The sequence below is a fragment of the Perognathus longimembris genome, chromosome 20 (assembly GCF_023159225.1).
Source record: "Perognathus longimembris pacificus isolate PPM17 chromosome 20, ASM2315922v1, whole genome shotgun sequence".
Taxonomy (NCBI): Eukaryota; Metazoa; Chordata; class Mammalia; order Rodentia; family Heteromyidae; genus Perognathus; species Perognathus longimembris.
In genome coordinates this window covers 13,265,358-13,279,019 of record NC_063180.1, presented here as the reverse complement: position 1 = coordinate 13,279,019, position 13,662 = coordinate 13,265,358, and the positions used below count along the sequence as shown (strand labels likewise).

Below are 13,662 nucleotides of genomic sequence, written 5' to 3'. Positions count from 1 at the left end.
AGTGAGGAGAGAGGCCCTGGCACTGCACAGCAGTGATGGGCATTGTGAGGACCAAGCGGTCACCTCACAGACTGTGCGTCCTCCAGCTTTATGTCCTCCAGCTGCATCCTTACCCAGCCTTGAGCTGGACGTGATGGGGAAGGAGGAAGCCTTGGGCAGAGGGGCAGTGCTGCAGACCATGCTCTTCCTCATGGTGTCCATTCTCAGAGAAAGCAGCAGGTGAAATAAGAACTCCTAGCATTTGGGCCCCAGCCCCTAACCACTAGCCACAGCACTACCAGGGCTTACTATGAGGTACAAATTCTCTCCATTTGGTAAGTAGGAAAGGATTGACCAAAGGGGTCCTCTTGCTAAGGAAAACTTGCCATGATCAGAATTGCTCAACCTGAGAAGGAAAAGCCTGCAATTACCAGAACTAGCTTGAGTTTTCTTTCTTTTTTCTTTTTTTCCTCTCCTGGAGCTTGAATTCTGGGCCTGATCATTGTCCCTGAGCTTTTGTGCTCAAGGCTAGTACTCTACCACTTGAATCACAGCTCTACTTCTAGCTTTTGGTGCTTAGTTGGAGATAAGAGTCTCATGGACTTTCCTGCCTGGGCTAGCTTTAAACCACGATCCTCAAATCTCAGCCTCCTGAGTAGCTAGGATTACAAGTGTGAGCTACCTGCACTGGCCACACTTGCACTTCTTTCTCTGTTTCCTGATTACAGTATTGCATATTGCAATCATCCTACAAAAGCCTTTGAATAAAAGAATGAAACTTCAAGGGGAGGACCCTGAGGCCTGGAGAGCTTCCATTAATTGTGCAATGACACAGAGGCAGATGGAGGACTTGGAAGTCCAAGCTCTTACCAGTTTTTGATACAATGGAATCCAGTTAACTCAATGAATTTTTTTAGTTGACACATAACACAATTCAGGTGTAAAAATATGGGGTGGGGTATCTTTTAGTGTTATCAGAGCAGCTTGCTGTACAAAAGAAATAGATGTTCATCTGGAAGAGGAACTGGTAACAATCTTCAACAAAGCTTGCCTATTAATCATAATTAATGAATGTGACTAATGTGTTCAAGGAACGAGTGATTAAAATATTAACAAGTCTGAACTTCTCCTCTCTGGCTAATTTCTTCTCTTCCCTGGGGTTACTGTCTTTCAAAGAGGTAGGGGTACAGAATTACAGAGATGGATTTTACAGAAGAGCAAACCATTATCAGATGGCTTACTTGGGGGGATGGTCTGAGTTCTTCTCAAGGGGCTGTTGTTCTTGTGTTTAGTTGCTGACACGTCGTGGGATGTGGGCTGGCAGGGATGTGGGGAGGCGGAGAGGCCTCAACAAGTCACTGGAACAGAAGACCCGAGGGCAATGGTGTGGAAATGGGTGAAAAAGAAGAGGCCCTGACTCAGCAGTGGGGGCAGTTACCATCCTGTGGCTTTGACCCACAATCCTTAGATCTCAGTCTCCTGAGGAGCTGGGATGCTAGGCATGAGCTACAGTGCCTTGCATGATTTAACTTTCTTTATTGTACCATGCCTCCCTTTACCTTTGTTTTTGCACACAACTTGCTTTTCAGACTTGGTGGTTACTAAGAAGTCACCAATGTGGACTCAGGTCTACGGCTATATTTCCCCTCTACATTTATAAAAAGAAAGTCTTGTGCAGCAAACACCCTAATAGGTATTCTTTTCTTTGAGTTATATATTTGCTGTCTTTGAGCAGTTGTACAAAGGGGCTACCATTCAAAAGTCAGCTTATATGTACAATTCATCTTGATTGGCATAATTCTTCACATGATTCTCCCCATTGTACCACATATATTCCACATATATTCTTTTAGTTTGTAGCAATTTCTTTTTGACTCCCTGTTTTACATACAGATGAGGAATTTAAAGTTCAGCCCTGGAGTCACACCATTACTAAAGGCCAAGATGGTGTACAAACTGAGTTGGGGGGGGGGTCAAGGGTGCAGCCATACCCCTCCCTTCTAGATGCAGCATTCACAGGAAAAGGAAGCTGAGAGGCATGAAGTCTGTCACCCCTTCTTTCAAAACCCAACCACTGCCAGGTGCTGCTGTCTCATTTCTGCTATCCTAGCTTTTCAGGAGGCTGAGATCTGAGGATCATGTTTCAATGCCAGCTCAGGCAGGAAAATTGGTGAGACTCTTACCTCCAATTAACTAGCAAAAATCTGCCAGTGGAACTATGGGTCAAATGTAGAGTGCCAGCCTTGAGCAAAAAAGCTAAAGGACAATGCCAGGCCCTGAGTTCAGGTACCAGTACCAGCATACACAACAGAATCTTTCCAGCACCCCTAACAGCTAGTAAGTGGAAGTCAGGCCTTCCTTCACAGTTCTGAGTTCCGCTATGACTGTCATTCGTAGCTCTGATGTTTAGAAGCGCAGGCAGGCTCTTCACTGGGGAAGACCACGACTCTATACAGTTACAGCTTGGCCCTGCTTACACTGAACTTGGCCATGAACTTGCCATGAACTTGGACCAATAATATGTTCTTGTTCTATTTTTTTATTTTTTTGGCCTGAGACAAGAAATTGAACTCAGAACCTGATGCTTTTGCTCATTGGTTAGCGCTCTACCAACAGAATCATTCCTCTAACCCCCAATGTATTCTTTTTTTTTTTTTTTGGCCAGTCCTGGGCCTTGGACTCAGGGCCTGAGCACCATCCCTGGCTTCTTCCCGCTCAAGGCTAGCACTCTGCCACCTGAGCCACAGCGCCCCTTCTGGCCGTTTTCCATATATGTGGCGCTGGGGAATTGAACCTAAGGCGTCATGTATATGAGGCAAGCACTCTTGCCACTAGGCCATATTCCCAGCTCCCAATATATTCTTTTATGTATCTGTCCATGATGTTTTTGGTAGGTCATGTATCTTTTCTGAGTTTCTTTCATTCATCTATGAAATGGAAAGTTACCATAATGGACATTTCTGGAACATTTCATGTATGCCATAAATACTCTGTACCTCTGTTAGTCCACTAAATCTTTTTTTCCCCCTCGTCAGTTGTGGGGCTTGAACTCAGGACCTGGGCACTGTTCCTTAGCTCTTTTGCTCAGACCTAGTGCTCTACCATTTTGAGCCACAGTTCCATGTCCAATTTTCTAGTGGTTAACTGGAGATAAGAGTCTCATGGATTTTCTTGCCCAGGCTGGCTTTGAACCACAATCCTCAGATCTTAGCCTCCTGATTAGCTAGGATGATCCCCCAGCACCTGACTCCACTTAATCTTAAAATAATGCTTTTAGGATTTTTCAGAGGAAAGACAGAAGCTGAAGCAGAGGCTGTATTACTTGTAGTGGGCCACAGCTAGTGAGTGATGGAACAGAGACTGGACCCAGAGTCTGGAATCACAACCCTTGCTCCACTTACCCACAATTAATTCACTCATTCTCTATTATTTCCCCTACCACAGAGGGGTGTTGTGAATTAGGTGGGTAATTCTGCATAGAGCACTGGACTATGTGTGGCAGGTGGGAGCTGCTTTGGAAGTGTTGCTTAATTAATTAATCTATTTATGCATTTTGTTTTTGGTGCTAGTACTAAGGCTCAAATTCAGGACCTCATGTTCTTTCTTGGCTTTTTGTTTTTGTTTTTGTGCAGGTCTTGGGGTTTGAATTCTGGGCCTGCGTGCTGTCCCTGAGCTCCATCTCTTTTATCCTCCTTTAAGACTAGTGTTCTACCACTTGAGCCACAGAGCCACTTTCTTCTGGCTTTTTCTGTGATTAATTGGAGTTAAGAGTCTCACGGATTTTCCTGCCCCAGGCTAGCTAGCTTCACACTGTGATTCTCAGATCTCAGCCTGTTAAGGAGCTAGGATTACATGCATGAACCACCAATACTCAGCCTCTTTCTTGGCTTTCTCTCAGAGTTATCTGTTCAGACTGGCTTTGAAGCTTGATTTTCAAATTTCAGCTTCCTGATTAGCTAGGATTATAGGCACAAACCACCAGTGCTCAGATTTTCGTTGCTTCCTTGTTGCTGAGGATAAGCTTAGTGCTAGCTGGGTGGGAAGACTGAGCTGGTTCTTCAGAGCATGGCCTAGGGCTAAAAGATAGAAAGACCTTTGTTGTGAGGAATCAAAGGAGACAGGGGTCAGTGGACAGAGAAGGTCAGGGTGAGCTAGTGGGGACTGCAGAAATGGGGCGGTGCTAAGAGAAGGTGATGCTTCAGATACAACTGCTCCAGCAGTCCCTCACTCCAAGCTTTGCTTCCTCCTACAAGTCTTGAACATACTGGGATGTTGCTTCCTCCCAGGAACTTTACAAGCTGGGTACCATTATTCTTGCTTGTCCTAGGAAACTGAGACCTAGAGTGGTTAGGAAATTTGCCTAGGTCACTAGGTCCACGTCTAGTACCATGTAGTGCTAGGGCAATCCAGGAGTAACAACCTCAAACTGTCACCATCTTGTCAAATTTGCATTAATACTTGCTTCATATTTAAATGTGAATTTGACCTAAATGAATCCCAAACACATAATGTCACTATAGTATATAATAGAGGACCAGTATGGAGGATGAATACATATCATGAAAAAAACATTATTAAAATGTCTCTAGGGGCTGGGAATATGGCCTAGTGGCAAAAGGGAGATGAGTGTGGAGAAGGATTAAAATTATATGGATGAATGGATTAAGGAAAATACTATTATGTATATATACATATACACACACATATATACATGTGTATACTTACAATGGGATTTTAGTCAACTATCAGGAAGAATGATATTACATTATTTGCAAAGAAATGGGTGAGCTTGGAAAAAAATTATGTCAACTGAAGTAAGTCAGGCCCAGAGAGAGAAAAGATGAATGTTTTCTTTCATATGTAGAAGTTAGAGCTAATTTATAAGTATATATGTCAACACATACAGGGTCATATGCACATGTACACATACAAATACAAAGGGTAGGTCTAACTCTTTTGAACAACAAACTTACAGTTTAACAAAATGTATACCAGGAAGCTGGAACTTAAGGTGTTTTGGGAGTGAGCTCAAGGGGAGGAGGATAGACGGATGAAGAGAGAGAAAGGGTAGGCGAGCGCAGTCTTAATATTCAATGTACATAGATAAAAGTGGAACTAGGAGAATTGAGGGGATGAATAGGGTTGGGAGAGATGGGGAAGAAAGGTGAAAGAGGTGACATTGATCAAGATGCATTGTACTCACAAGCTGACTTGTTGAATTGAAACAACTACTTAAGGATAATAAAATATTAATAATAAAATGATATAGCATCTTATTAAGACGTCCTTATTGGTTTAATCAGAACTCAAAGAGAAGTAAAGGGTATTCTTACCATGTGATAGAAAGTAATTTAGGGACTCCAGTAGCACCCTAAAACTTCCCTTGGGCAAACTTTCTAGTCCAGAGCAGGCTCAGAAGCCAAATAAATTGCTTTATAGCTTGTTGTCAAACTAGAACTCATCAGAGGAACCAAGATTGCATTCTTACTGGTAAAATGTAAATAGTAGCTACAACTACCTTGAAGAGATCTTGATTGCACAGGGAAAAAAATGCAGAAAAATACCAAACCTAAGAGATATCAGATGCTTAATCATTGCAAACCGTTACCATGACCATTACTAAAGTTTGCACTCAGTTCTCTGGTGTTTTGCTGCTGTAGATGATGATAAAAATAATTTTAGCAAACATATATACTTATTGTATGTGTAGGTGCCACGCATGTTGGGAATGGTTAATATGTTATTTAAGCTATTATGATACTCTTTTCATATCTAGGTTGCCCAGGATAAAGTTTGTGCTCTAAGGCACCACAATCTGGAACTCCCAGGCCACTGCTCTCAGCCTTTGCGGCTGCCTCCCTCAGCACCAAGCCCGGCAAGCATCGGGACTAAGCCCCGCCCAGGAACACAAAGCCACGCCCCACCGCTGTTCGGTCCCGCCACCAGGACACGCCCCGCCCCGCCCCCTACGTTACTCCCCCTGACCGGCGCGCTGATGTCACTGGCCTGCGCCTTTCGGCGCCTGCGCCGCGGGCGGGAAGGTCGTCCCTGTGACCGGCTCGGCGGTTGGAGGTGCTGTCGCCATGTTGTCGGTCGCCGCCCGTTCGGGCCCTTTCGCGCCTGTTTTGTCGGCCACGGCCCGTGGGGTGGCGGGCGCGTTGCGGCCCCTGGTACAGGGCGCAGTACCCGCTGCCCCGGAGCCACTGGTGCTGGACGTGAAGCGGCCCTTCCTGAGTAAGGAGTCGCTGAGCGGCCAGGCCGCGAGCCGGCCTCTGGTCGCCTCCGTGGGTCTCAATGGTGAGCCGGGTTGAGGGGCTCCCTCGGGTTTGAAGGGGCACCCATGGGGGTGTACAGGAACAGGGGGTACCGAGGCCTGGGAGCTCCCCGGGGTGGCCTCGGGCCGTCGGGACTCCGCGCATGCGCACACCGCCATTCGGCGGGTCCCAGTGTCGCGGGGGCTGGGGGACTCTGGGACTCTGGGTGTTGGTGTGGGCTCTCATCCCAGGCTGACCTTTGCCCCTTACCTGTGTTATACTCAGGACGGGGCCATCTGTATCTCAGCAGCCTTAGCGATAGCTTGACCTTGACCTTACAGACAAGTTCTTAAATAGGTTCCCAGGCTTAGAGAGCAAAATCCTGCATCTAAGCCATTGGTGTAGCTTGGACAGTAAGTTACCAAAAAAAAAAGTAGGCGCTGTATTCACTACTGAATCATCATTAACGATCCCCAGCTACACTCTCCCTCCCCATCCCAAACACAGCCCCAAGGTCAGTAACAGTGTAGAACGTGAGGGGTGTTTGCAGGCGTCTGGTTAAAGGGTTTGCACACTGAGTAGTTCAGTCCTCAAGGAGAAGAGGCCAAGCCAGGGGCTGGTGGCCCACACCTGTAATCCCAGCTACTCAGGAGACAGATCTGAGGACTGCGGTGGGAAGCCAGGTCCTAAGATTCTTATCTCCAGTTAAGTGTCTAGGCCCTAAGTTAAAGCACCAGTACTGGCACCAAAAAAAAAAAAAAAAAAAAGGTCAATGTTGTGTTCTTCATGTTAGAATTAGACACTAAGAAACAGGACTCAGAGCCCTGTGCTTTTTCCAGGGGTCTGTTCTCTGTTAGCTAATCCCAGTTTATCTCTGGTGTTATCTTACATTTCTCTTTACCTGCTCTGCATAGGATCCTGTGAATGGCGACTCGTGGGTGCTTTGCACCAAAGCTGATGGTTTAGTATTGAACACCTGGGAAGACTTTGATGTGCTGAAGTATAGATATTTGGCCTGCCACCTGGGCTCTGGTTTCTGCATGGGTTAAGTCTGTAGTGTGCCATGTTTTGGCTGCTCCCAGTGGTTTTTGTTAATCCTTCCAGACCTCCCTAGGGTGACTCAATAGCATTTTGTGTTACTTGGCCCCAGTTGAGTTTATGGCCCTTGTACCCACTGATCACATTGATTCTTAGGCAGGGCAGTTTCTGAGTCTTCATTCACTTTCTTACCACCCTCCCACCTGTTCCTGGCTTACCCATCCTTTCAGTTTAAATACAGGGTGTGGTTGATTGGATTTTTGAATTGCTGATTATTTTTATGTCTTTGTAGCATAAAGCACTTCCTACTGTGTATTTGGTGTTTGTGGGTGAGCCCTCTGGCCTTGAGTTTTAGGGCATGCAAGGTCTCCTTTAGTTTTCCGTGTCCCACAGCTTCAGATTTTGTGTGTGGTTGGTACAAAATATTTGTGAATGAATATATTAAGGAGTTGGAGCATGTTTTGTAGAAACAGTCTAGGGCAAGTGTAGAATGCCCTTGTTCATTCCAAGTCTGTCCTTGGACAGAGAAGTGAAGTGGGATAAAATTTCAGTAGCAGAGGTGGAAAGCATCTCTGAAATTGTCAGGTGTTTAAAGAGTTTCTTGTAAAAATAGTGGCTTACCTGTCTTATAGAAATATATTCCCAAACCATGCAAATAATTTAGAACCATAAGACCAAATCTCTTGTATTTAGAGAAGTTCACCTTAAAATATCTGGCCAGATAGGTAATGGAAAGATAAAAGGTCTGCATCTGGAGATTATCCTTTTGTGTGGGGATTTATATCATGGTAAGTCTCTTTCAAGGCACATAGAACCCTTTTTAAAAGTTGTTAAAATGCCTTACACTTCACTTTTGGGTGCTAGTTCCACTAATATATGCTCTTGGTTTTTGTTACAATTTAAACCTAATTGCAGGTTGTGTGTGCCACATGACAGTTGAATTTTTCTAAAGGTTTCTTGGCCATATAGGTAGACCAGTAAAAATTTAACATGCTAAATGGAGGAGATTAAGGCAGTTGACCTCTTTTGTCTCCAGATTTTTGGACGAGAGTGCCAGTTATTCTATTTAGTGTTCTTATATTTCCTTTTAAAATACATTTCCTTATGCACTGCTTTTGTGGATGGGGTGTATATGTGTATATGGGGTGTATATGCCTGTTTGTCCTGGGGCTTTTGTGCTCAAGGCTGGTGATCACTTGAGCCACAGCTCTTATCACTGGCCTTTTGGTGGTTAATTGGAGATAAAGAGTCCCACAAACTTTCGTGCCAGAGCTGGCTTCAAAATTTGATCCTCAGATCTCAGCCTCTTGAATAGCTAGGGTTGTAGAAGTAAGCCGCAGGTGCTTGGCTCTTGTGGATACTATTTATTTATTTATTTATTTTTTGCCAGTCCTGGGCCGACTCAGGGCCTGAGCACTGTCCGTGGCTTCTTTTTTTTTTCTCAAGTCTAGCACTCCACCACTTGAGCCACAGAGCCACTTCTGGCCATTTTCTATGTACGTGGTACTGAGGAATCAAACCCAGGGCTTCATGTATACGAGGCAAGCACTCTTGCCACTAGGCCATATTCCCAGCCCTTCTGGATACTTTTTACTGTTGAAGTGTAAACTTCTTATCTTTTAGTTAGGAAATAACACATCTCTGCTGTGTGGTAGCAGGCAGTCCATGGGAAAGTATTTCATGTTTGATTCCAGATGCCAGTGGTGATACATGATGTAAAGCCACTTTGAGTCCATCTAATTGCAGTTGGGAATCTCAGGGTGCCACTACACAGGTCTCACTCAGGATCTTCTGAAAAATGAAAGGATTAAGTCAGTATAGAGTGATTTTTGGTGGGTTCTCTCCTTGTTTATGAATATTTGTGGTTTCCATAAAGTTATTGGCCTAGGAAATTGGATGAAAAGCAGTGGAACCATTCTGTATTGTAATATTTGACTCAAAGGATTATGTAGTATGAGACATTATAGTAGACCAGGGTAGGATTGTAATTTATTTCAGTGAAGATAAAAGTCTATAAGTAGATTATTTTGGAAGCAACACACTATCTAAAACTACGGATGGTTGTACTGCTTTCTAAGAAGGGAACCTTGTGGTGTATTTCCTAAAACAATCATAATTTGCAGTTTTTTGCTCCCTGGAACATACTTAGAAGTGATACTGGCAAAATCAGTTTTTGTCAGACATTTGCAAACGTTACGGGAGAGAGAACATGAGGACATGCTCCTTTTTTTAAAAAAAAAAATCCCCAGTCCTCTAAAAACAATTTACTTCCAGAGTATATGTAGGTAGTAATTATTTAATTTCCTTGTAACATACTTGTCCTATTTTAAGACTTAAAATAGAAGTGTCTCATTTGAAGGGCCCACAATAGCAAAAAAAAAAAAAAAAAAAAAGAAAAGATAATGTACTTTTATTCTGTTGGTTTTTACCAAAGAAGCAGGTATATGAAGACTTACTTTTTCTCTTACTAAATTGAAGAATTAGTTTTTTTATTCATATAATTATCTTTATATTATTGTACTATTTGGGTTGGTATGGTGCATTTGTTCTCTAAGATACTCGAAAAGGGCTTTGGAATTTCTAATATAAAAACTCTAATAAAATTATGGGTTTTCCAGAACTCAGGAAGCCGAGATAGGAGGCTCAAATATTAAAGGCCAGCCTGGGCTACGTTCCAGACCACAGAAACATAGCAAGACCCTGTCTTAAAAACCAAATAATATGGAGAAACTCAAGGTGGCTGTGCTGTGGCCTGCAGTGTTGTTCATGTGCTGAGCATTCACAAACAATGAGCTGGGTAAATAAAGATGCACAGGAGGAATTGAGAAGTACTTTGTGCTTTTTTACATTTTCTCAGTAATGAATGATGGGGAATTTGGCTAACACCACTGCAGAACTCCATAGTTTGTTCAGATAAAAATGGGAATTTGTTCTATAGGAAGACTGATTCTCCTTTATACTGCAGAGGCAATGGTCCGAGATCTGTTCCTGTATACTAAATGCCTTGCTGGTGGGGAGGTGGGGGGTTTTCCTCTGGTATGAGTGGCCTGAAACAATCCATTCTGTGAATTGTTGAGTACTGTGTCAAAAATTAAGTAAAAAAAAAAAAAAAAAAAAATATATATATATATATATATATATATTATGGGTTTTCTTCAAGCCCATTCATACCTTGTGAATCCCAAAGCTTACCATTGCAGCTGTTGGGCCCTTTCTACTGTTCCACCCCCCCCCTTATTTTTCATTCAGAGAATTAGTTTAAAAATAATTTTAAAGTTACCTTTAACTACTTATACAAAAGAGTTCAATTCAGCGTATCAATTTGTGAGTATACTGCATCTTGATCAGTGTCATCCCTTCCGTGGTTCTCCCCCATCTCTCCCAACCCTACTCATCCCCTCAAGTTACCTAGTTCCATCTTCACATATGTACATTGAATGATTAGGTTGTTTGCAGATTTTATTTTATTTTGAAAGCCTTCTGTTCTGATAAGGATGTCCCTGCCCATTAGTGGTTTTACTTTGAAGGTAAAAGAACACTAATTTGTACCTTAGAACCTAAAATAGAAATCCTTAACTTTCTGTAACTAAACTATACTAATAGATGAAAGAATGTATCTGATCCTTGAGTTAGTATTTTATGTTGGAGCAATTCTTCCAGAGAGCCTGAAAGAGTTAGCTATGCTTAGGGATAGAGGATATACATAGTTTGATAAGACATTACTCAATAACTTAGCCAGGTACACTAGGAAGTTTGGGGTTTCTTCTAGTCTGGAAAACATGAGAAATGCTTAGCATGATGCGTGGTATATCTTAGCAACTGGATTTTCAGAAAGTGAAGTATTGTTGCTTATTGTGCTATTTGACTTTAACTCCATGTACTGAGATGATCAGCCATATTCATCCAACCACAGAAACTCAGTACCAGATATTATCTTTAGTATTTTACATGCTAGCAGTGCATGTTTGGATTCCTGAGACCAGTGAGAAACAAATTTCACATCCCCTGCTCCCCTTTTTGTGCTGGTAGTTGGTCTTGAAATTAGGGCCTAGATGCTGTCCCTGAGCTTTTTTTTCTTCTCAAGGCTGACTACCACGTAAGCCACAGCTCCACTTCTGGCTTTTTGGTGCTTCGTTGGAGATAAAAGTCTCTGAAATTTCTTGCCCCAACTGGCTTTGAGCCAAGTTTCTCAGATCTTCTCCTTCCTGAGTAGCTGGGATTACAAGCATATACCACTGGCTTCTGGCTTCACATTTCATTCGCATCTGTAGAATTTGGTTTTGTACTTGTGAATCTGTAGTGTTGGTCTTGTGCTGTCAGGACACCTGGCTAACTATTTCTGGACCCTCTGTTTTGTCCTGCAGTCCCAGCTTCTGTCCGCTACTCACACACAGATGTCAAAGTGCCCGACTTCTCTGATTACCGCCGCCCGCAAGTCTTAGACAGCACCAAGTCTTCTAAAGAGAGCAGTGAGGCTAGAAAAGGGTTCTCCTATTTGGTAACTGCAACTACAACTGTGGGCATCGCCTATGCTGCCAAGAATGTCGTCACCCAGTTTGTCTCCAGCATGAGTGCCTCGGCTGATGTGTTGGCCATGTCCAAGATCGAGATCAAGCTATCTGATATTCCAGAAGGCAAGAACATGGCCTTCAAATGGAGAGGCAAACCCCTGTTTGTGCGCCATAGAACCAAGAAGGAGATCGACCAGGAAGCTGCAGTGGAAGTGGCCCAGTTGCGGGACCCACAGCATGATTTAGAGCGTGTAAAGAAACCTGAATGGGTCATCCTGATAGGAGTCTGCACTCACCTTGGCTGTGTCCCCATCGCCAATGCAGGCGATTATGGTGGCTATTACTGCCCCTGCCACGGGTCACACTATGACGCCTCTGGCAGGATCAGGAAGGGGCCTGCACCCCTCAACCTTGAAGTCCCCTCCTACGAGTTCACCAGTGATGATGTAGTGGTTGTTGGCTAGACACTTGGACCCGAGTTCCAGGCTTCCTCCTGTCCTCATGTCACCTTAGGAGGGTTTTGAGGAAGCCTTGTATACTTCCAAGTTGGTTGATTTGCAATATTTGAATTGTTGATAATGTATTTGCATACATTAATGTGAAGTAAATTGAATGTCATGTTGAATCCTTCGAAGCATTCACTTAATAAAGCCACTGTTAAATATTATTAAGCTTAATCACAGACAGAAAGCTACAATGTCTTTGGTAGCTCATTCTAATTAAAGATTACAGACTGGCGTGCAACAGTTGTGAAATGTTTTGTATTTGCTTTCTTGGCCAAATTCTTGTTTCCTGCATTGTGTCTGTTACATAGATTCTATTACATGTTTCATTTAGGATGAGGCAAAAGTAGCTGGTCATCTCCAAGAGTTGGGACATGTTTTCTTTTTTCCCCCACAGGCTTCAGAAAGAGCCTTGTTTATTCCTCTGTTTTGTACCCTGGATGATATTGTTGAATGTAGTCTTTGGAAAAGAATTCTGATGGAGATGTTTTCTCTGAGGGCTTTCCTCCAGCTCTGGCTAGCTGGTATTTGCCTACCTGATATCTGCCTATGGCCTTAAAAATTTTTTTTTTTCTTTTATGCTGGTACTGGAGCTTGAACTCAGGGCCTGGATGTTGTCCTTTAGCTTTTTCTCTCAAGGATTGCACACTTGAGTCACAGCTTTGCTTCCAGTTTTTTGTTGGTTAATAGGAGGTAAGAGTCTCATGCGTTTTCCTACCTGAGCTGGCTTTGAACTGTGGTCATGATATATCAACCTTCTGAGGAAGCCAGGGTTACAGGTGTGAACTACTGACACCCAGCAAGGCCAAGATTTTTTTTTTTCTTTTCTTTGTATCCCTCAGTTATGTACTTTTAGTTCTTTAAGAAGCAATGATTATCCAAGCTTGCCTGGGCTCACATGGTGAGACCCTTTCTCAAAACCACCAAAATGTGGCAATAGTGGCATGATATTTGAGAGCAGCTTTCCAGGATGGAAGTGCATTTACTTCATATGGCATTGTGGATGTTTACATCCCCAGTGCTCTTGCAGCCACTCAGCCAAGACACAAAAGGAGCAGCTGTGACTATACTGGCCCCAGACTGTTGCTGTAGTAGTGGCTTTTTGAGTTTTTTGGTTTTTTTTTTTCCCCAGTTGAGATTTGTACCTTCTTTACATGGGGCTATGAGGTGGACAGAGGAGAGCATGTCAGAATTGTAGGGCCTGGCTTAAGTTAGAGTTAACAGGTCTGGCAGGATCAAGGCCTGCTGAGCCCCCAGGAGGAAGTTAACACGTCCCTAAGGATTGCATCACAGGCATTTTGAGTTGGGATTGCAATATCTAGTTTTCAGTGGCATTTTGAGTTCCCTGGTGGGGTACTGTTAACAGTAACATATATC

At 43.3% G+C, this 13,662-nt stretch overlaps 1 protein-coding gene across 1 annotated transcript; it reads left to right on the top strand.

Annotated features, from left to right (window-relative positions):
* The first annotated feature begins 6,000 nt into the window (after positions 1-6,000).
* On the top strand, positions 6,001-12,526 carry LOC125368457 (cytochrome b-c1 complex subunit Rieske, mitochondrial). The gene is made up of 2 exons (XM_048369430.1): positions 6,001-6,276; positions 11,636-12,526. Exons 1-2 carry the CDS (start codon positions 6,063-6,065, stop codon positions 12,244-12,246), a joined length of 825 nt encoding a protein of 274 aa, XP_048225387.1. The 5' UTR covers positions 6,001-6,062; the 3' UTR covers positions 12,247-12,526.
* Positions 12,527-13,662: the final 1,136 nt, after the last annotated feature.